This window comes from Chrysemys picta, chromosome 1, assembly GCF_011386835.1.
Source record: "Chrysemys picta bellii isolate R12L10 chromosome 1, ASM1138683v2, whole genome shotgun sequence".
NCBI classification, from domain to species: Eukaryota; Metazoa; Chordata; order Testudines; family Emydidae; genus Chrysemys; species Chrysemys picta.
In genome coordinates, this window is record NC_088791.1 from 173,553,020 (window position 1) to 173,577,443 (window position 24,424).

At 42.0% G+C, this 24,424-nt stretch overlaps 1 protein-coding gene across 1 annotated transcript; it reads left to right on the forward strand.

Moving 5' to 3' along the window:
- The first annotated feature begins 533 nt into the window (after window positions 1–533).
- Window positions 534–2,819, forward strand: LOC135977002 (uncharacterized). Its single transcript, XM_065575456.1, has 2 exons — window positions 534–1,255; window positions 2,250–2,819. Exons 1-2 carry the CDS (start codon window positions 679–681, stop codon window positions 2,723–2,725), a joined length of 1,053 nt encoding a protein of 350 aa, XP_065431528.1. The 5' UTR covers window positions 534–678; the 3' UTR covers window positions 2,726–2,819.
- The last annotated feature ends 21,605 nt before the right edge of the window (window positions 2,820–24,424 follow it).

The following is a 24,424-nucleotide window of genomic DNA, read 5'->3' on the forward strand; positions in this document are numbered from 1 at the left end:
TCTGATTCTCCTGTCAGCTCCAAACTTAGTCAAGCCTTTGATGGTGAATATCTTTTGGTTCCTGTTTCACATTAGAGAATTCCACTTGCTCCCTTGGGGTCATCTCAGAGAAATGTTCCACTCAGTCAGCATGGAAGATAATCAGAGTTCCACTAATTTCACATTTCAAACCTTTAGTTTAGATAATATCCTGAGGCTTTAACCACTATTTAATGTTCTGGTACTCCTTCCCTTTACAGTACTTTATTTTACACATTCATTTTGCATCCTTATAAACACTTTGGCCTGGTCTACACTAGGCGTTTATGTCGAAGTTAGCGCCGTTAAATCGAATTAACCCTGCACCCGTCCACACTGCGATGCTATTTAGTTCGACATAGAGGTCTCTTTAATTCGACTTCTGTACTCCTCCCCGACGAGGGGAGTAGCGCTAAATTCGACATGGCCATGTCGAATTAGGCTAGGTGTGGATGGAAATCGACGCTAATAGCTCCGGGAGCTATCCCACAGTGCACCACTCTGTTGACGCTCTGGACAGCAGTGCGAGCTCGGATGCTCTGACCAGCCACACAGGAAAAGCCCCGGGAAAATTTGAATTTGAATTCCTTTTCCTGTCTGGCCAGTTTGAATCTCATTTCCTGTCTGGACATCGTGGCGAGCACAGCAGCACTGGCAACGATGCAGAGCTCTCCAGCAGTGATGGCCGTGCAGTCTGGGAATAGAAAGAGAGCCCCAGCATGGACTGATCGTGAAGTCTTGGATCTCATCGCTGTGTGGGGCGATGAGTCCGTGCTTTCCGAGCTGCGATCCAAAAGAAGGAATGCAAAGATCTACGAGAAGATCTCTAAAGACATGGCAGAGAGAGGATACAGCCGGGATGCAACGCAGTGCCGCGTGAAAATCAAGGAGCTGAGACAAGGCTACCAGAAGACCAAAGAGGCAAACGGACGCTCCGGATCCCATCCCCAGACATCCCGTTTCTACGAGGCACTGCATTCCATCCTCGGTGCTGCCGCCACCACTACCCCACCAGTGACCGTGGACTCTGAGGATGGGATACTGTCCACGGCCGGTTCCTCAGACATGTTAGGGGACGGGGAAGATGAGGAAGGAGATGAGGAGGGCGAGGCAGTTGGCAGCTCTCACAACGCTGATTTCCCCGACAGCCAGGATCTCTTCATCACCCTTACAGAGATCCCCTACGAAGCGTCCCCAGCCATTACCCCGGACACAGAATCTGGTGAAGGATCAGCCAGTAAGTGTTGTAAACATCTAAACATTTATTTTTAACAAAACAGGAATATTAACAATTAAAAGAATGGGTTGTTCATGATTAGTGTGCCCTAGGCGCTTAACGGTTTAGTAAGGGGCAGTGCAAGTTTTGAAAAGAAATCTAGCAATGTCCGGTTTTCAGTGATTGTCCTGCACAAGCCGCTCTACTGTGTATTCCCTGCTACTGCAGCTACAGTAAAATGCGGTCTATATGTGCGGGGATAGAGCAGTAATCCTCCTGGGACATCTCGATGAAGCTCTCCTGGAGGTAACTTGAAAGCCGTTGCATGAGGTTCTTGGGGAGAGCGGCCTTATTGGGTCCTCCGAAGTACGACACGTTGCCGCGCCACGAGATTATCAGGTACTCGGGGATCATTGCTCTGCACAGCAGGGCGGCATACGGCCCTGGTCTTTGTAGGCTTTCCCGGAGCATTCTCTCTTTGTCGCTCTCGGAGATCCTCATCAGGGTGATGTCGGCCATGGTGACCTGCTTTTAATTAGGTAGGGGAATGTTAGTGTTGGGACTGCTTTCCCGTTCCTTTACAGAACTGTCACCGCTGGTTTGCAGCCACGCGGTGGAGGCGGGAGAGGGGCAGCCGAAAGGGATCATTCCCGGGGACAGCCGCGAGGGGGTGGGACAGGGGCAGAGTTCCCGCTTGCCGGATTGCTGGCAGCAGGGACTGACATTGATTTAAATGTGAAATGAGGCCAGTGGTAATATAAAAGTTTTAAACTGCCACAAGTGTACGGCTTACCATGTCTGCCTGCAACAGAAATTCCGTTGTGCTGCCTCGCTTCTCAAATGTGCTGTTCAAGACCCCAGGCACAGAATGCGAAGGCCGAGAATTCGACCTTGTGCTGAGTGCGCATGTGAAAGGTGCTGTGCATGGTCTTGTTCACAGAGAAAGACTATGTTCTTTGTTCACAACTACATTTATCTTTCAGAGGAATTCACTCCCTTTTTCCCATTTCCACAGCCCCGTCTGCGACTGTCTCACAACCTAGCCTGGAATCACACTCCCAGAGGCTAGCGCGGATTAGGCGTAGGAAGAAGAGGACACGGGAGGACATGTTCTCTGAGCTTATGGCCTCTTCCCAAGCCCAGGCAGCACAGCAGACCCAGTGGCGGGAGAACTTGACCCGAATGCACCAAGCCAACATGGATCGGGAGGAGAGGTGGCGGCAGGAAGACCAGCAGGCGACTCAAACGCTGCTTGGACTACTGAGGGAGCAAACGGACACGCTCCGGCGCCTTGTGGATGTTCTGCAGGAACGGAGGCAGGAGGACAGAGCCCCGCTGCAGTCCATCTCTAACCGCCCTCCCCCGCCACCAAGTCCCATACCCACCTCACCCAAAGTGCAAAGAAGGAGAGGCGGCAGAGTCCCTGCTAACTCTCACTCCACCCCTGCAGAGAGCTCTAGTAGCAGAAGGCTCTCATTTCCCAAAATTTGAAAAGTTCTTTCCTTCCCGCCTGACACAAGCCCACGTCCAAGTTTCACCTCCCAATGCCATGTGTAGTTGATAATAAAAAATTCGTTTCTGTTAACTACTGTTTCAATCATGTTCTTTTGGAGGAGGAGGGGAAAGGGGGTTGGAAATTGGACAGGACAGTCTCCTTTGGCAGGGTACATAGTCGGGGGCAGGCACAGCAGCAGGGCACATACACAGTGCAGTGATGCAGTGACTAGTTGCCCCGGTTAGTCTGGGAGGTTGTTTTGATGTAATGTTGGGGGGGGTGGGTTGCTCTGTGACTTTGTGGCGGGGGAGGGCAGTTACAGATCTTAAGCGCCGGTCCTTAGACAGGATCACAGAGCCACACAGCATGGGATCTGTAACCGTCCTCCCCCTGCCACAAAGTCAAATAGACCTCCCATACACACAGTCCCGATCAGGAGGGGTGACAGGCTCCGTTGAAACAAGCATCCCACCGCAGCGGAGCCTGTCAATCCTTGAGTTTAGAAGCTGCATTCGCATCACAACACTAGACCCGCCCCGCACCACAGTCTGCGTCCCAGTTTTAAAAAATTCCCGCTAAAACAGTATTAAAGAAAACGGTGTGCTTTAACAAAGTAGAACTATTTTTATTTCGACACGTGTGTTGGAGGGGGGGTGAAGGGGGTATGTAACTGGATAGGATAGTCAACATTACCTGGGTAAAGAAACGGGGGCAGGTTTAGCTTCTCAGTACACAAACTATAAAATCACAGGTTACCCTGCTCACTCAGGAACTTTGCTTTCAAAGCCTCCCGGATGCACAGCGCTTCCCGCTGGTCTCTTCTAATCGCCCGGCTGTCTGGCTGTGAGTAATCACCAGCCAGGCTATTTTCCTCAACCTCCCACCCCGCCATAAAGGTCTCCCCCTTGCTCTCACAGAGATTGTGGAGCACACAGCAAGCTGCTATAACAATGGGGATATTGGTTTCGCTGAGATCACAGCGAGTCAGTAAGCTTCTCCATCTCCCCTTGAGACGGCCAAAAGCACACTCCACCACCATTCTGCACTTGCTCAGCCGGTAGTTGAAGAGTTCTTTTTCAGTGTCCAGGGCGCCAGTATAGGGCTTCATGAGCCAGGGCATTAGCGGGTAGGCTGGGTCCCCGAGGATGACTATAGGCATCTCCACATCCCCAACAGTTATTTTGTGGTCCGGGAAGTAAATACCTTGTTGCAGCCGTCTAAACAGACCAGAGTTCCTGAAAACACGAGCGTCATGAACCTTGCCCGGCCATCCCACGTAGATGTTGGTAAAACGTCCCCTGTGGTCCACCAGTGCTTGCAGCACCATGGAAAAGTATCCCTTTCGGTTAATGTACTGGGTGGCCTGGTGGTCCGGTGCCAGGATAGGGATGTGAGTTCCATCTATGGCCCCACCGCAGTTTGGGAATCCCATCGCTGCGAAGCCATCTATGATCGCCTCCACGTTTCCCAGGGTCACTACCTTTGGCAGCAGTACATCAACGATTGCCTTCGCTACTTGCATCACAACAACCCCCACGGTAGATTTGCCCACCCCAAACTGGTTCGCGACTGACCGGTAGCTGTCTGGCGTTGCAAGCTTCCACAGGGCTATGGCCACTCGCTTCTGTACACTCAGTGCAGCTCGCAACCGGGTGTCACTGCGCTTCAGGGCAGGGGACAGCAACTCACAAAGTTCCAGGAAAGTTCCCTTCCGCATGCGAAAGTTTCGCAGCCACTGGGATTCATCCCAGACCTGCAGCACTATGCGGTCCCACCACTCAGTGCTTGTCTCCCGTGCCCAGAATCGCCGTTCCACGGCATCAACATGACCCATTGCCACTGTGATGTCCTCGGCGCTGGGTTGCCTGCTTTCTGACAGGTCTGTGCTACTCTCAGACTTCAGGACATCACCGCGGTGCCGTAGCCTCCTTGCCTGACTTTTCTGCATCTGCCTCAGGGAAACCTTTATGATAAGCTGCGAGACGTTCAGAGCGGCCACAACTGCAGCGATGGTCGCAGCGGGCTCCATGCTCGGAGTACAGTGGCGTCCGCGCTGTCAATGACTGGAAAAGCGCGCGAACTGTTTTCCCGCCGGCGCTTTCAGGGAGGGAGGGCGGGAGTGATGGACGGATGACGACAGTTTCCCAAAAGCACCCTCGACTCATTTTGTTACCCAGAAGGCATTGCCGGCTACACCCAGAATTCCAATGGGCAGAGGGGACTGCGGGAACTGTGGGATAGCTGACCACAGTGCACCGCTTCGAATGTCGACGCTATCACCGTTAGTGTGGACGCACAAAGTCGAATTACTGTCCTTAGTGTGGACACACACGTTCGACTTTGCAATATCGATTACAAAAATTCGATGCAAGTAAAATCGAACTACTCTCGTAGTGTAGACAAGGCCTTAGGATCTGATCCTTATTCTTGCTTTGACCTTTGTTCTACTCCAGTAGTGCAAAAAGGCTAATAAGCCATTATAACTGGCCTCCCGCAAATTCTGCTGGCTTGGGTGAAATCACTAGGTGATATAGGAGCATCATCACCTCTGCTAGTTCCTGTAATAGGGGGTGTGGCTAGAAGCAAGGGGGCATAGCTGGAGCACATGGCTCCCCAGTGATCCATGGCTATGACACTTGCCCGGATGCTGTTGTATACACTGCCAAGAACAGGGACAGAACACAGCCAGACCCAGGATTGGGGAGCTGCAAAAAGGCTTATTTGTGGCTTTTCCTCCCTGATCCCCATAGCTGTACCCAGTGCTTAGGATTGTTTCTTTCTTTTGGTTTTGTTTTATGTATAGAGATCTGCTTAAATAAGGGCCCAGCCCTGCAGTCCTTAGACAAAACTCCTCTTGATGTGAATGGCAATTTTAGCCTGTGTAGGGACTTGCCATCTTTGAAAAAGCACTGTTAAAGTAATAGGATAGATGGTTCATTTGTCTTTATCCTTCTCATAGCTTTAAGAAGGTGTTTAAAATATACCCTTTCCAGTCAGAAATTATACATTTTATGTGTGCTTTTATAGATATAATTTAGATGGATAAAATGTATGTGTGTTTCTGTTTCATCTTTTAGGATGACTTAGTAGCATGGGCAGGCAACTTGTTATCCTCACCTTTAGTGAGGATCAAGAGCTTTCCTTATGGTTCACTGAAACCTTGAAAGAAGTTATGTTTTTTTTTTTTCCTGGTGGCTGGAGATATTCAGAGGTAGCACAGAAGGAGAATTCTGTCTGTAGGGATAGTCTGCAAATTTCAGGAAAGGGATGGCCTACTGGATGGCCTGTTTTCTTTTTCCCACCTGCATTAGCTATAATTCTCTGATATATTTGGCTCCTGGGTAGTCAATGGCACATCATCTTTTTTAGATGGGGTCATTCATTGTTTACTGTGCTGAAGAATGCCTGTAGTCTTACACAAAACTTCAGGTTTAAGTATTCCCTGTCCAATCATTCTTCACCTTATTTAACAAACTATGTTTTGCTATTAATAACATTTTTCCCTTTTTCTTTTTAATCAGGAAACAGTCCTTGAGGGAACACCTAATCTGGAGTCTCCAGTAGCTACTGCTTATCAAGCGCAAGGCTCCTGGTTGCATGAAGAATTCACCTCTGAATCCTTGTCTCAGAAGGAACCTCAAGTCCTTTCATTCTTTAAATTACCATAATTGTATGTCTTACAGTCATAATATTTTCATGCTAATATTGTAATTTCCCCTTTCCTCCTTTGATTGGTTTGCTGAATTGGTTTTAAGGTCTTCTGAAACATTCCCTTTTCATCATGCTTGTTTTTTCACCTCTAGGTGCTGATATCAGGTGGCTGCTGATCCACTTTTCATAATGAATCTCTGTGACAGTGTCACACCTGACATATGCTCTTAGAGAAAACCTAATGCTTAAATGGCCATTCAATGGTAAGAATCAGACGTTCCCATTTATAAATTTGAGATAAGCCTGTTTCTCAGAAGCATCCACAATTAATACAAGTGTAGGTCTCATGTATTGACTGTTTGGCTGTGATGTGGGTAAATTATGCTGGGGATTTTGTCAAAATATGTTTTAAAATTAAGCCTCTTGCTTTGGTTTAATTATTGGTAAAAATTATGTAAACTAATGATGTTGAATTAATATGTATATGAGAAATACTGTGATGTTTTCAGACTTGGCCTAGGTACAGCAGAAATATTTTCATTTAGAATCCAACTGCTTGGAGGGATTAGTTAACTCAAATTCAGCTATACTAAAATTTCTCATCTTAATTCATTACATAATAGGATTACTTTAAAAGAGAACTAGATGACATAGTTGGTCAATACACTAGCCTTTCATTTCCAGAGATCTAGGCTTAAATTTGGGGTCACAAACGTACCAAATTTGGTGCTCTAAACATATGGATGTTTGTTTATATTTGCCATACAATTTGGCACTGCTTCATGAAGCTGGCAATCTGTTCAGCAAAGGCCCAGGACTCAACTCGCAATTTTGGACGGAGGTGTGCTAGCACAGCTGTTTGGAGAACTTGATATAGCTCATATCTGAACTATTCTTGGCTCTAGCCAATGTTAGCAGTTTCTTACTTTCATGCCCTCTAAAATATTTTAAATTCACACAACAAATTAACAGAAAACAAAAAGCAATGCCTCTAGGTTCATCAGCACTACTGTGTTGTCTAGGGGTTAGAACGAAAGGACTAGATGCCAGAATTACCCTGGGTTTTAATTAGAATAATACAACTGGTTTAAAAAAAAATAAACACAAAAAAAACCTGTGTTATGCAAAATTAAGGTGGCATGGTTGCTTCTCAGGATTAGGAAATGCAAGAGTTCAATTCCAAAAGCCCCATTAACTCTGCCACATTGGACTTTGAACCTGATCTTTGATGGCCTTTCATCACGCGTACTCATACACCTGTGCAAACACAGTGTAAAATGCTATTAATTTGGGATGGCAGCAGTTTGCACAGGTTTAAATGAATGCACAAGGTGCATTTTTGGGACCCAGCAATATGTTAAGATACATATTTAATCAAGAAAAAATGAGAAAGGGTATTGTGTTAGAGTAAGAGAGCAATGAAGGATGATATGGCTGTTAGGTACTGGCTAAATCCCTTTCCTGTTTGTTTCCATAATTTCCAACATTTGTTTTATTTTAAAGTTTATTTGTAATGAAGATACAACATTGCTTTCGGATGATAACTAGATGTGATTTGAAACATATTTGCAACTGTAACTTTTCCTAAGCTTTTTGTTTTTCAGTTTAACAATTTGGGACCCAATCTGCCTCCTGCAGAAGTTACTGGCAGCTTCAATTGATTTCAAAAGATTGAATTTGTAGGGAATGATCTGTAATTATAGTAAATAGTTCACCATGTATTAAGGTTTAGGGGAAATCTATGAACTATGTGCTAATTATAACACATTTATATTTTATTTGTGCATTATTTAATGCAGTAATTAGTCCTGAGTTAAGTTGCACTATGTATTTATTAAAATCATTAAAATGGTGAGCAGACTAAAAAACATGAAAGTAGATAAAATAAATCTGAGATACTCTAAAATTATTAGAGCTAATTGGGATTTTTTGTCTTTTTTTTTTTTTTCCTGCATAAAATGCAGCTTCAACAGAACTGAAATTTTTCACAGAAAAAATTCAACGTTGCTAAATAATAATTGTTGAGTCAGTTCAACACTAAACTGCATGTGCCTACGGGTCCACAACATCTAACAAGAGTTGTAGTTTGGATGCATCCTGGTTCATTCTCTCAGGTGGGCTGGGCTCTTTGACTGGACTACATTTTCCATGATGAGCCACAGTTTCACCTCTGACTTGAGGTGCATCATGGCATTCCCATGACTGTGGTGATCCACGGGGGATATAATTTGACCTGGGTACACAACATATAGGGAAGAATGAGGGCATGAGGCACCTGAACTCAAAGGTGAAAGTAACATTAAACACTTACCGGTATGGGGCCTTGGGCGGAAGGTCTGGGCTGGGGGTCAGCCTCCCCCACCCAGGCCATCCACACTGCCTGTCCCGTGCCACCTAGGGCTCCGGCGATTTAAAGGGCCCGGGGCTCTGGCCGCTGCCACAGTAGCAGCAGCCAGGAGCCCCGCACACTTTTAAAACGCTGGCCCCAGAGAAGCTGCCCCTTTTGTACCCCCCCCCATCAACGGCTGGAGGGGGGGGGGCAGGGAAGGCAAAAGGGGCAATGATGTTAACATCGGCTGCGTACGGGCCGGTACTGGTGGGCACTTTTTACTGGTACGCCATACCGGCCCGTATCAGCCTACTTTCACCTCTGCCTGAACTGCAACTCAGATAAGGAACTGAAGCACCTTAGGTAGATGCAGATTAATGTCAAACTGACTTGAAATGAAAAGTTTTGATATTTCCTAATCATTTTTGTTAACTTTACACTACACAAAGCAAAAGCTGAAATATCGAAATGTCCTGTGAGATGGAAATTACCATTTTCACTCAGCTCTAAAAAGCATAGAAACCCAATGGATGTAGGCTGAAGCTAGACAAATTAATCTAGAAATAAGGCACGCCTTTTTAACAGTCAGAGTAATTAACCATTGGAACAACTTACCCAAATTGTGTAAGTTTATTATTTTCTATTTTTATTTTATCTTAATATTATATTTGTTAAATATATTGGACCAGCCAGACTCTCCGTTGTTGCAGGTGCCTCAAAAGACAATGTTTCAGACAGTGAAGAGTGTAAAACCAGTGTCATCCCTGAAACGTTGACAATCTTATTATAATGGTCACTACCAGGCGACAGATACAATAAAAAATATAAAAGTCAAACTCTAGAAGCTTGTTCAATTCTTTACAATATGCCTTATTTTATTTCACTACATAACATTATTGCATATATTACATTATATGATCAATTTCTGTGAATGCATGAGTCATTTACTGTACCTGTTTGCCCCCATTCAAACCTGATTTATGTGCCTAAAACTTTTTGAATTCCTTAACTGGCATGAGAATCAACTAAACCAGGATCGTGCAACATAGCTAAAAAGGTGTCAAATTTTATATTCATTTTTTTAAAATCTATTAACACCAAGGACAGACACCATTTTTTTAAAGCAACAAATGGAAATGCCTTTTACTCAAGGACAGCTTGAAATAAAATGGCATTCTTGTGGAATTGCTGCATATTCTCAGATTTTAACAGTAATTTATAAAATTAGATTCTGTTTCAGTTAATTGTTTTTTTGACTGTAGAATCAGGCATACTTCTGCTATGAGTATGGTGTGGACTAGAGAACTGCTTGGGAATACATCAAAAATCACAGCAAAAATCTGTCAACAGCAAACAATGCAGCTCTTTTTGCAAATTCATAAAGAAAATTTCCCAGAGCAAAATGGGACCATGACTGTGAGACTACAAAGGAGTGCATTTAACAAAATCAGCATGAAAAATAAAGTGCCATTACCAAGTGATGATTTACTGGATAATTTATCTGGAGGTAAAGTATTTGTAAAATTGCACTTAGAACCTAGATCACATGAAATATGAATTGAAACTAAATGTGTTCTTGAAACACCATAAATAAAAGGTATGATACTGACTACTGTTTTTAGTTCAACTAATGGAAAAATGCTATACTTGGATAATATTTTCCATCTTGTGCTTGACATATTTCTTACATAGATTTAGTTGCAACCTTTAAGCTAAGTATCAATTAACATAAAAATCACTTGACTTATTCACAGATATTCTGGTCAAAAAAAGGCCATGACCGAAAGTTAAGCTGATTATAAGAAAAGATTGTTAAAGTGCTTTTCAAATTCAATATTTATAAATGTTATATGTGTGATTTCACTCCTCTCCACCGTCTCAGAATGTTGTGGTCTTTAATTAGATTGTAAACTCCTGGGGGCAGGGCCAGTGCTGAGATCCTGGCCACACAGAAGACCATGGAAGTTTTGCCACTCATCCAAGATTTCCAACCATATCTTTCCATATGTTTGTACAGCACCTACTGCAGTAGGTCCCAATCCCAGTGAGCGTTTTTGAGCACTACTGCAATACAAACGATAAACAATCAAAAAATGTTAATGTAATTTAAATTAAATATAATAAAATACAAACAAATTAAATATGCCCCACCAAACCCAAACAAATAAAAACTGTGGTATTGTTGTTTTAATAGTGTATAGTTTACGTTATCAGAAGCTCTGAAATACAGAAGTGTCAAAAGCAATGTCAACTTGCCTATATATTGCTCTTGATGTTACCACAGTACAAGTATGTATTAATCACAATTTCATATTCTGTTGAGTTTACTGCAAAACATTTTATGATGCAGACCCTGATTCTGATGTGCTAGCACACACTTCTGCAGCCACATGGAGATCCTCTTGTTTTTTATAACAGTAATGCCTAGAGACTCAAGTCAGTATCAGGATCCCACAGTGCTAGGTACTGTACAACACAGGAGAAAGGTGATCCTTGTCCCACAGAGCTTGGGATTCCATGTGGATGCAATGTACAGAGCCAAAACTTGAAAAAAAATCAGCCTAAAAGGTGATTTGTGTGTGTGTATATGCCCACTCAGTATATACAAAACTTAAGGAAAAAAGTCCTGATCAATTATAGTAAAGACAATCAATCAGCTTTGGTAGGAGATTGGGATTGTGTTCTTTTGATTTGTGTTTAAAAAGAGGCAGCGGAATGCAGATAACCTACAGTATTAACATTTTTATTATATTATTCATTGTATTTGTATTATGATAGCACCTAAGACCCCCAGTCATAGACCAGGACCTTATTGTGAATTCCCAGGCACTGTACAAACACGTAACACAATAACAGTCCCTGTCCCAAAGAACTTACAATAATGGGAGCTGTGCATATACTGCTCATTCACCAAGAGAACAGTCTCCTTGATCATTAGAAATTGATAGGATTTACTCCAGGATTTTGGACCACTGCATCTCTCCTGAAAACTTCTCTGTAAATACTGTGTAACCATTGGTTCAGAGCATATAAGCTGATCCTTACAGGAGGACCAAGTTATGCCATCTGATCCTCTATTTGGAGTACCATTTTGTCAAGCTCACTCCTTCCACCTCCATTTTCCAAAAGATTTCTTGTTGCTCCACCGTTTCCCTTGCTTTTGTCTGATGCCCTCACATCTTTCATTCCTTCCGTCTTTTAGGGAGTAAATTGTTCTTTTTGCTAGACCCTCTCTTCCTGCCACCTGTTTGCTGTCTACTCACAGGTGCTAATAACAGCTGCTTATGCTGATGCCTGGCCCTGGTCTCTATAGTAATCAGGCAGCAGGAGCAGTCAGCACTAATAGGAACAGTGATCATCATCAGCCTCCTACTTTACTTCCTCCCTTTCCCCTGCTACTGTTAACACCACCTGCCTTCTCTACTGCTACAGCCGTCCATTAACATGCTGGTTATTAGACAACCCACTTGATGATGATAGGGAGATATTCACAGGTAGACCACTTATCTGAAAATCTTTATATAAATAAATACATAGAGCTTATTAAATTTTGATACATTGAACGGTCCTGACTAATATTCTTGTAACATAAGTGAGTGTTTTGCAGTTGCTCAGCATACCAGTGTGACCCGCTGAAATGCCTAATGAAGCTCTTAGCAAACTCCAGCTGCTGTCAAGTTAAGGCCAGAATATATAGATCTGCTGCATATCTGTTATGTGAAAGTACACGTGTATTTTAACTCACTGCCAGATTTTTTACGACAGAGATTAATGAGCTAAATACTTTATTTTCTATAAACAAATGCCTATGTAGTATTGCAGAGCTGAGCCCAATGAGTAAGGATTGTTTTTATTGCAAAGGTAAGATTTTGATTCTGTATACTGTGCAAGAAAATCAAATATCATATCCTGTCAAGAAGATACAAAAATAAATAACATTAGATCTCCGAGCTGATTCTAAGCTATCAAAAATATGTACACTCTAACATAGCTGGTATTTTGTTATAAGACAGATTAATATTTTCTAATATCCTATTGAGACTGACAGAATTACTTTTTGTTTTACCAGACATTTGCAGACATGATATTCAAAACATTTCCTTTGTTTGGAGTCAAAAAGTATTATGCTCATATTGCCAAATACAAATAAAACTATCAAGGGATGTACTGTACTGACATGCTTTTGAGTAATTTGCTAGTTTTTTCAATCAATATGGGACAGTGTTTTATAATTAGCATGTTACATAGCATAATAAATTACTTTAAAGAGTTCCAATAAGGTCATCACAAAATTTATTCCAGTGGCAACTGGTAGGTGGCAATAATTAAAGCACAAATTAAATCCAAAGGTTGCTTTTTCAAGACAAAGCGGCTCTGATTTAAATTTAAAACAAGTACAAAAGCTGCTCAGTTACAAACAGCAGCAAGTATAAGTTGTCAAAAACCAAGGAACGGATATCATTACCGGTTCCCATGTGAATAACAAATAATTCACATCTTCTTTGTAATGCTAGTCAACAGGTACCAGGATCAGAGTGGCTATGCAAATCTATGATGTAATGTCAGTATGGGAGGTATTGTGTGAGCATTTTCAGTACAAATTGTTAGCAAATTCCTGAGCAGCCTCAGGCCAGGTCTATAGACAGCTCTAAAACACATGTGCACCTAACCAAAATAGGTATACTGGTGAAACCCCTAACATGGGTGCAGTTATACTGGTATAAAGGTGCCCTATACCAGTATATCTTATTCCCCTTCTCAGGCTAGGTCTACACTACCGCCTGAATCGGCGGGTAGAAATCGACCTCTCGGGGATCGATTTATCGCGTCCCATTGGGACGCGACAATCGATCCCCTAATCGACGCTCTTACTCCACCAGTGGAGGTGGGAGTAAGCGCCGTCGACAGGAAGCCGTGGAGGTCGATTTTGCCGCGGTCCTCACAGCGGGGTAAGTCGGCTGCGATACGTCGAATTCAGCTACGCTATTCACGTAGCTGAATTTGCGTATCTTAAATCGACTCCCCCCTGTAGTGTAGATGTAGCCTCAGAGGAATAGCTATACCAATACAAAGCACTTTTATGCATCTAAAGCTGCATCCACACTAAGGAGTTTGTACTGCCATAACTATAACAATGTAGAGACTAAGCTAACTACTTGTGCAATTGATAAAGTGCTGCGCCTTCACTCCAAACAAGCGAACTTCCCAGTGCCTTCCAAATACTAAAGTGCCAGTTCTTCAAAGAACTTAAATATATGAAACCAGGACTACTCACATTTTCAAAGTTAAGCACATTTTTATGTTCCTTGTTGAATCAGGACCTAGATGGTGCACAAGGTGGGACTAAAGCAAAAATGAAGCAAAGTCAAGGGATTTTCAAGTAAACCTCACGGAGTACTGTTTGTTCAAGCAATATTTAAAAAAAAATTCTTATTGCTAAAGAATTTGCAATAAAAGGTGAATGTTGCTGATAATTAAGAGCAGGACTTGAATTGGAGAGAGGATGCAGTGAGACAGCAGATCATTATATCTTTCAAGCTGTCAACTTGTGCTCCAAAAATATAAGGTTTTAATAGTAATACAAATTTGGAAAAATAAGTCTCAATCTGTTATAGTCACAAAGAAAATCTTGCCAGAGTGAACTGAGCATACCTGATGCAACAATGTCTGCCTGAATTTGAAGAGTCTGAAACAACATCCCTCAGATTTGTCAATAGCACGCTCATCTCCATGGGTTGTTACTTCAGATGCTCAGTGATGAGACTTTGAATGTCAACACTGTTAACTATTTCACTCTTGCTCATCAAAGTATGAAGAAAGGAGGAGGCGGCTCATAGTATAAAGCTCTTCCCAATCTACTGAGAGTGATATGGGTGTCAGTTGAAAAAGTGCCACCACTCATTTTCTTTTCAGCCCAGTGATGAGGGTATTCATCTGGGATACTGAAGACCTGGTTTTAGTCCCTTCCTTCTGCCTCATGTGGAGAAGAGATTTGAACTTTGGTTTCCTACATTGCAGGAGACTGTCCAAGCCACTTAATTATGGGACATTTTGATGTGAAGGTCTCTCAATCTCTGCTGTTGAAGCTGTTCCACTTTTTATGAACTACTTAGATAGTTATTGGAGGAGGGACATGCATGTGGTGTGACAGATATGGCAATTTCCTGCAATATCTTTGGGCGATCTTATTATATTAAGTTTATGTATCATTGTGGGCCTGGGACTGGCTACAGTTCCATTGGGTTGGTAACCATAGCCCATCTGAAACCAAGAACAGTGGGGACTGATTACTCGGTTTGTAAAACCTCCAGAGAGGTACTAGCACCTGGAAAGGCTTACTTATACTGACTCAGACTGGATTCTCCAGAGATCAACATGCAGTTTGACAAGCTTTGTACCTCTGGGCCTAGCATGTGGCTCTAGATGACTATACGGTGCCTAGTTTGCAACGAGCAGTAACTAACAAGTAATTCTTCATAAGGCAGAACGTGTGCAGCAAATCCTTATTCAAATGTGTGAGCTAAATGAGCATTATTATCTTATATCTGCCCCACTGTTCTAGCACACTGATCTGATTAAATGTCATCACCGCCACCAAAGAGATACTCTGATGGTACAGGTGCAGTCTGTACTTTATAACAATACAATAAATGAGTAGTTTGGAGCATAATGGAGAGAAGGAGTGCTGATCTGTGTTCCTTATATTTCAGATTTGAACTTTTAAGAATAAGTTTTCTTCTTTCAAATGTGGTTTCTGTTTTTGTGGATTTGGTTGTTTTTGTATCAAGGAGTTGTAGTGAACTGACTAGTGTGCAACAATGCCACTGCCCTGAGAATGGAATCAAAGCTTTTCATCTGTGTAACATATGTACTATAATTCTAATAGTTAAAGGAGATTCTGCTTTTCAAGTGGAAGGAACCTGCACTTCTATAGTAGGAACCTGACTTTGATTTCTGTTCTGAAGTTCCAAGTGTGCCTCATAGGATATGGCTACACTGTAATCCAAGGTGTGATTGCATTGTGTAGACCTACTCATATGACAGTACTAAAAATAGCAGTGGCAATGCAGCGGCATGGGCTTCAGCAATGTGAATATGTACCTAAGGTCCCCAGAAGGCTTGTGCAGCCCGTGCTGAAGCCTATGCTGCTGCATCTATGTTGCTATTCTTAACAGTGCATGTGCAGGTATGTCTATTCAAGCTACAGTCACTCCTCAGATTGCAGTGTAGGCATACTCATAGTTAAAATAAGACAATTCATATGGGGCCACATATTTGTTACAGTGTTTTAGCTTCTGTCCTTTGTAAAGCAGACTTGGAATGTGTTTGCCTGCTGTCTCTAATTCATGTAATTTGCTTGCCTTGGTTTCTTATATCTTCAGTTGTTGATTAATATTTGGATTTTATGATGTGAATTTCAGGCTAATTGATAAATATGCTATGAAGGAAAGAGAGAAGACATTCTGGAACTGTTCTAACCCAGGCAAATAGCTGAGGCCAAAGGGAAGCACTGAATTTTATGCATGAGAGTCCCTCTGACAACTTAAAACAATTTTTACTTAGACAGAAGATCAAACACAAGGTCACCTCAGCAGGACATATAATACAGTTGCTAAAATTCTGTTGATCTTCTGTTCAGTTTCGGGGGGCTGGAGGGGTGAGAGACTCTTGCCCCAAGACCGTGTGAGGAAGAGAATAAGATAGACGTGTTAGATTTTATTTTGCTAGGGAAGAAAAACTGTCATCAGAAAGAAAGTGGAAAGAATTAGTGATATTTTGGAACTTCTGTTGGATTAGTGAGGGCACTATTTGTGCTCCAAGTTCAGGTTGTGCTTAAGTGGTTTGCTAATAGGGGTCCATATGGGAAGGAAAATTTCTTACTAGAAACTCTTAGGAAAAACAGGAATGTGAATCTTTGGGGGGGAAACTTATGAAAAACAGGAATTTGAATCTTTGGAAGGAAATATTGCAAGTGAAAACAATGAAAAAACTCTTCAATGGTGTTTTAGGGCTTGTCTACACTTACCGGAGGTTCGACACATAGTGATCGATGCATCGGCAGTCGATTTAGTGGGATCACTCTCCTGTCGACCTGTACTCCACCTAAAAGAGAAGTGCAAAGGGAGTCAACAGGAGAGCATCTCCAGTCGACATCACGTAGTGTGGACCCTGCAGTAAGTAGATCTAAGTACATTGACCTCAGCTACTTTATTCACGTAGCTGAAGTTGCGTAACTTAGATTGATCTCCTCCCATAGTGTAGACAAGGTCTTAGTTTAGACTTGGAATTACGTTTTCAAACAGAAAAAACCCCCCCCTATTCCTAAGAAATAACCAGGTCTACATTTTTTTTAAAAACAAGAAATAACCCAATCTTCTAATCTGGAAATTCAGCTCTTGAAGAAGCACCCAACTTTTCATTTGTCTTCTTCAACTACTCAGCAGGGCCGGAAGATTAATTTTGTTTCTGAACTCATCTAAGATTACTCAGAGCAGAGGAGTTGAGTTTCTTTCAGGCCAAGATTGGAAAAGGTTCTGGGGATAAGTCTTTATTCTTTACTCTGAGGGTTAAAATGCTGTATAAGGGGATTCTATTTTTTAAAATGGTTTAGATGATGCCATGTCCTTTTTTAAAGTGCCCATAAAGTAGCAAATGAGAATAACTGATAACTATTACAATCAATATGGTGCTGATACATAACTATGTTAGTTAGAAGGTCCTGTGCTTTCATTCCCCTCTCTCCCTTCATTACTTTGCTGTGTCTGTTCAATAGAAATGACTAAGCATTTTCCAGAGTTTCAGTAGTGTCTATGCCCTTACTTATTGTCTGTATTGCACCAGTGATGTGCATGCTGCACTACAGACAAGACAATGCAACTCTCACCCCAGACCCCAATCCAGCGCCTCTTGAAGTCAATAGGATTTTTTCCATTGATTTCAATGAACATTGGATCGGAGCCTCAGAGCTTGCAATCTACACAGTCAGGCTAGAGAGACAGAAGTGAGAAGAGCAATAAAAAACAGTGTAATTAAATACTGAAGTTAAGCATGTGTCTTGTATTTGAAACAGTTTTTGTACTGGCTTTTTTGTGTGTGCACTTACACAGTAAATTGTAATAGTTAGGTCTAGGGCCTAGTCTATGCTAGAAAAGATTTACCAGTATAGTCATACTGATTTAGCTTTATCACCAAACCCCCCTAGACACAGCTTATAGCAGCAAAAAAGTATTTTTATAACTTATACCAGTTCCACAAATTAAATGAGTTGTACCAGGAAAGCATTTTCATGTTGGTATAACTGCATCTATACTTGTTGCTCTGGATTTGAGGGGTGTGTATACCCCAGAACGTGATCATGTTAATTGTAACCATATTACGTGCATTCAGCCACTATGAATTAATGAAATAGAACACCACATAGTTAAGGGTTAATTTGGAGACAGACTTTCAGAAGCAAGGTCATATCTTGCTGGCAGTTTTTGCAAATCAGAATAGGAAGAGGGGACACATAAGTAAACACCTAGTTTTTTTTGTTGTTATAGGAACGTAGCAAAGAAATCACCTCTCTAACCTGAAAAAGTTTCCACTGAAGACCTGGTTTAAGGATTTTCTGTACCCAAATTTTAACCCCTTAACTATACCAGCATAGTTAAAGTAAACAAACCCCTGGAGTGGATGCAGTTATACCATTATAAAGGGGGAATCAGGTGAACTGGGACAAGGCACGTTTATACAAATATGACCACATCCACACTACAGATTGTACCAGTATAACTATTTCAGTAAAAAAAAAAAATCACATCCCTAACCAAAAATTATAGCTGCAAAAATCTGTGTGTGGATGAAACCATTGGCATAGCTACCTCAGTGTACAATAATATTTTCCCTAAAGCGTTAAAAGTGGTCTCCATGCTTTTCCACAACTCTTAAGTGCCTTTTGCCTCATGCAGAATGTCCTGTCTAAACCATGTTGGCCAGTTTACTAGTGATCAATTCAACTAATCCAGGGCTCTAACAGAAGGGAAACATAATCTCTCTCATTAAAACAAAGTAAATGTTTTCATATAAAATATGGAGATTCCAGAAGGGCATTGTTACTTTCTCAAATCCCATATAGGAAGATACTGCATTCTAGCTCCAATGTCACCTTCATTTTGGTTATTTTGATGGGTTCTGCACTTACAAAAGTTTAGAACTCCTGCCATGTCAGGCATGATTTTTAATGTTTTCTTTAGGTTCACTTGTCATAGTATGTCCAGTTGAATCATTCAGATTTGCGCTGAAGCTTACTAGACAAGTGACAGAAAGTTTAGGAGCCCAGGGTAGGCTTGTGCATGCAACTCACAGGTAGAGTGAACAGTTCACTGTACCTCCAGGTCACATTATTTATTGATATTATTTAAAATTTTGTTCCACTGAAATAATCTCATGAGATACATATCTTATTTTCTTGAGGTCTCTCAGAGGGCTGGTACTGATACAGCATTACTCAAGTATTCTTTGGTACAGCATGAACAAATAACACAAGGAGCTTTATCTAAACAGCAGACAACAACATTGTGCTGTCATAATCTAAAATTAGTTTTCGGGCTGGCCAGAAAACAAGTCGTCTGCTTTATGACAAATGTTAGGTTTCTAAATCTGTTTCTAATCTGCATGGGAAGCAAACTAACACCATTTGCATTTTTTTAATGAAAAAATGTGAGAGAGGAAACCCCCACCTGAAGTCTCTGCAATGCCTCATTATAGAGGAGAGACTTCAACCCATTACTCCTCAATTCCTGGTGGTAAGTGCCCTAATCACTGGACTGTTGGCTTCTCTAGGGTGGCTCTCTCTCTCTCTCTCTCTCTCTCTCTCTCTGGTTCTGTCTCAAATTCCATCCTGGACCTGAGAAAGTTTTGTCAATACTGATAAATTCCTGTGAAAAGTATCAGTTTCCTCAAAAAATGTCTGACCAGCATTAACATAAAGCATGAAAAGCTTTTGAAAATTAAACAATGTGGAGGAATAACCCTATTTTTTCCTGCTCGTTAAAGATCAAAACATAGAGTAGCAATAAGATTGACTAAAATGTATAAATGTTTCGCTATTCATATTTGCTAGGCAAAATCTTAGGATTTATGTCTGTTTCAATGTCAAATAGAATTAGATAGAAATGCCAAAATTTTAGATGTGAGTGTCTAACAGTGACTAGGATAGGGCAATCATGTGGGAATAAGTAACCTGAAAGAGACAAATGATAGAATACAAAAAAGGTACAATTAATTATATCTCTGAGTTCGGTGAGTGAGCAGCTGCTGATGGGATGGAGTGAGGTAGGTTGTAGATTTGGCGGATCTCTCCCAACCCCACAACTCTCAGGCTTCGTGGAATACAGAATTCCATTCAGCATGGAGCCAAGAGCCATTCTACAGCTAAATTACTACAGGCTGCATTGCCACCTTGCCATCCAACTCAAGTAAGACGCACCATAGAGCTATGTTCTCCCAGATGTAGGTCAACAATGGATTGACTTTTACAGTCAACAATCTGTTCACTGCTTCCTTCTTGCTCCAGGTGACGTGTTCTGTGTTAGCCTTTTCATTGCCACAGCTTATCACCCCTCTGTCCCAGCTCTATTGCACTAGCTTGTGTACTGGGGGAAGGAGAGAAAGGAAATAACAGCTTTGACAGTTGCTGCGCTGCCCCACCTCTCCCTCCGGAATCTGGTGATACAGGTAACCCTGAATGATACTATCACATGGGCAGACTCACATCTGAGCCCTATTAGCAGAAATCTATAAGGTTTGCATTAATAGATCATTGCTGCAACTCTTACCTACCACCCAAGGAGTGCACCAATAGACTATGATTGAACACCTAGCAAAGCTACTTGCTATTAAAATATGGGTCATTAAGTTGGGGGTGGATTTATGTCATGTATTCACAAGAAAAATCAGTTCCCATTACAGTCAGTAGAGGGGGAAACATATTAAGGCAGAGGTTATAAATGCTTTCCTGACACCAGCTAAAATAGCAGCTGAAACAAATACTAGAACGAAGGAGAAAGGGCTCCTCGTGTTCTCTCCTTGGCAAATTTGTGTATCCTGTGTACGTTCTGAATATCAAAATATGCTCCCCAGTACTGGTGATTCAACTTAGATGTATGTTCAGATGGTGTACTTCCCAAAGAAAAGCTGGGAAAAGAAGAGAAGAGATTAAAGGTCACTGTTCATATAGAAATGAGATTTTAGAAATGCTTGTATTTTTCACATTCAAATTCAGATGTTTAGGAGTGTTAGGATTCAGTTGTTTGAGGATTATGTTATATACTACTTGGATTTAAATCACAGGGGTGTTTCAGGTCTGCTACTAAGGGGCTGCTGTTACAGGATTTCTGAAAGATTTTGCTTCCAGGGAGTTAGTATAGCAGGCTTTCGTCTGACTGGATTTCAAATAGCATTTAGATTTGTCTAACGCAGTATAATAGGGTGTCCTGTCCTTTAAGGGCCAGAGACCCGGAGTCAGCCAGCCCTGGTTAGTTATCAGATCCAGAGGAAAAGGGAGTAAGTGATTATAAATGCCAGCAAATAGCTCAGCTCAGTGGAGTGGCAACAGAGCAGAGGGAAGAAGAAAGTTTCTTGCAGTGGTCCGGAAGGAAGAGACTGACTCACTCACTCCAGGTGGTAAGTCCTGGAAGTTGTGGCTGGGTAGAAAGCCCCAGATGGAAGGTTTGGGTTTTCCTTTTGTGAGAATTTGTGAGCAGTTGGACAATAAATTGAGCCCAGAACCAAGAGCTAAGAACTAATCTATTATGACTGATAGTTCCCTAGGCTTGTGAGGAAGCAAGCCTTATCTCATACAGTACTTCTGAGAGATCTTAGTCTGCTTAAAAAAAAATCCCAAAACATCAAGGTATTTAGCAGTTCAAAATATTTGCTTTATTTATAGTATTATTTTACACAGAAGATCGTAGAATCCCATCATGCTCATTTCAGTATAAATGGCAAAGAGTGAAAGTGAAGCTTTTAACTGAAATAAGTACTTAAAATCATCCATTCATTGCTTCAGAACCTAAAGAAATTTACAGAAGATAGTTCAAAAATTGGAACATGAATGTCTTGGATTACCATTATCTAGTCTGGTTTTTTTCCCCATCAGGCTGAAAGGAACCGTGTGTGTGTGTGTGTGTGTGTGTGTGTGTGTGTGTGCGCGCGTGTGTGCGTGTAAATGATTTTGGTAAGCTTTTTAAGGAAAGTCAAAAGAAAATGAAATTGTGCCTACAGTAATTCACCCACAAACAGATGGTCAAATATAACAAATTAGTAGTATGTAAATAACAGTGTTGAGAGGATTTGTTGCAATGCATGAAAAAATGACTGGTTTCCTGGCAGTTATCTTCACACAGACTAACACTTCACAGACAGGAGCAGGATATACACTTCTTATACTCAGACAGCAGTACATACTCAAAGCCGCTGTCTTTATTTGCAAGTCCATTTTTATAAAAGGCAGAATTAGCTACATTTAATACAGAAATAGCCATATCTAATACATGTAGTAATTCTGCCTCTTATAAAAATGGACTTGCAAACTAAGATGGCAGCTTTGACTGCATCTATATAGACAGACAAGCTTACCAAAATTCTGGGCTAGCCTTATGCTATTCTACAGCAGAGTATATATGTAAAGCACGTGTGTTGTGATTGTGTCTCCATAGACAGGCAAGTCAAGCGCATTAGTTGAAGTGACTTAACTATTCAATAGCTGAGGGAAGAGCATTATGCAAGTCTATCTAGGAACCAGGCAGCAAGTCTGTGACCCATGTCTTCTAACTGGCTGATGTGGCAAAGTGGGAAAATCACAATGACCCCACTTATTGTCATTAGCAGCACATCTGATCACTCTGCATCAGAAGTGATTTTGCGTTGCCCAAAGAAGGCATGGAAGAGCATAACCAGGGAGCTGGGCTGTTGGATCTGTCACAAGATAAGCATTGGCTATGTTTGAAACTTGCTCTTACCATCTGGAGGTGATATTGAGGTTCCTCAGGGGAACTGTCCAAATGGGGTGCCTTTGAGCTAAGGAGGTGGCTCAATGGATTCAACAGATTTTTAAAGAGGGGTAGATGTGGCATGTCTTGCATCATAAGAGAAACAAATTCTGCAAGGTGATTTCTTGCTGGATGTCAAGAGGGGCAATGTTGGACAAGACTGTCAGTAAGCCCAGGCTACTTGGTATCATGGTACCTATTGTTATATATATGGTTTCATTCAGCTGAGCCACAACGGTGAGCAATACATTGCTGTAGAATAACATAAGGCAAGCCCAGAATTTCTTAGTGTCTGTGCATTGGCTCCCCATTTAGAACCAACTAATTTGCTCATCAGATGGTTTATATTTATTTGCAGTGAGGGCTTGAAAATCAAGGTATGGTGCAGAGTGACACCTAGATACACAGGCTTTAGGTCATTGTGCAGCCCGTGTAGATTTTAAGCTGTTTGTTGATCATTGTACGGTATAGATCAGGGATCGGCAATCTTTGGCACACTGCCCGTCAGGGAAATCTGCTGGCAAGCTGCAATGGTTTGTTTACCTGCAGTGTCTGCAGGTTCGGCCAATCAGAGCTCCCACTGGCTGGGGTTCACCGTTCCAGGCCAATGGGGGCTGTGGGAAGCAGTGTGGGCCAAGGGATATGCTGGCCACCGTTTCCCGCAGCTCCCATTGGCCTGGAATGATGAACCACTGCCAGTGGGAGCTGCAATCGGCCGAACCTGCAGATGCTGCAGGTAAACAAACCATTTTGGCCCGCCAGCGGGCCATGTGCCAAAGGTTGCTGATCCCTGGTATAGATGGAAGCAGCTGGAAACTGTCTTTTCAGTCTCCATCTTTTACAATAACAGGCTATATCTTTCAAGTCAGCATTCAGGACTTCCTCTAGATGACTGAAATCCCGGTCCTGTGCTAATGTCATTTGCTTAAATAAAATGCCTGGCAGTGGTATTGGGAAGGTCATGTGTGAAGAGGATGAAGTTTCTGTGCTATAACAGCCTTGAGGCAGACCATTGTTTTGAGACCGCCGGGTTGTCTTCTGGATGCTCTGGAAGCCCTTCTCAATGTAAGTGGTACTATGGTTTGATCTGAAACCTGCTTGAATTACATTCAGGATATCATCAATGATAGGGACAATTTTTTGAAGGATAAGTCTTTCAAGTAATTTGTACACACAGTTTAGCAAAGAGATGGGGTGGTAACTTGTTGGAAGTTGGTGGTCTTTCTCAGGTTTTGGCAAGGCCATTACTTTTGCTCTGCACCAGATGTTAGATATTTTATTCCCATGGTGTCTACAGATAGAAAGATGCCTAACCATTGTTTGGTAGTTTTTGCCAGGTTCTTCCAGAGTTTTGAGAAGTTATCAAGTCCACTTGTTTTCAATATTTTGATTTCCAGCCTTTACAGATAAAATAAAATGGGCAGTCTTCTTTGATTCAGGTATACACTGTTTGTATTGCCACCATTTCTGCTTCACCTCTTCTTCAAACTTGTTGTCTGTATCCACCTTTATAACATTTATCAGGTAAGTAGCAATGCTGTTTGGAGAGACTGGATAATCTCACTGTGCTGGAGGCTTCTGAGCAACATCAAGATTTCTGATTAGTACCCAGACTTTGCAACTAGGTCTTGACCGTGTTTAGTTCTGTGGTAGCCTGCTCCCATCGCCACTTTCTTCATATT

Coding starts and splice junctions, on each gene's coding strand:
- LOC135977002 (XM_065575456.1), top strand. CDS start 679: ATGCAGAGCTCTCCAGCAGTGATGGCCGTGCAGTCTGGGAATAGAAAG. Junction 1,256..2,249: donor ATCTGGTGAAGGATCAGCCA/GTAAGTGTTGTA, acceptor CCATTTCCACAG/CCCCGTCTGCGACTGTCTCA.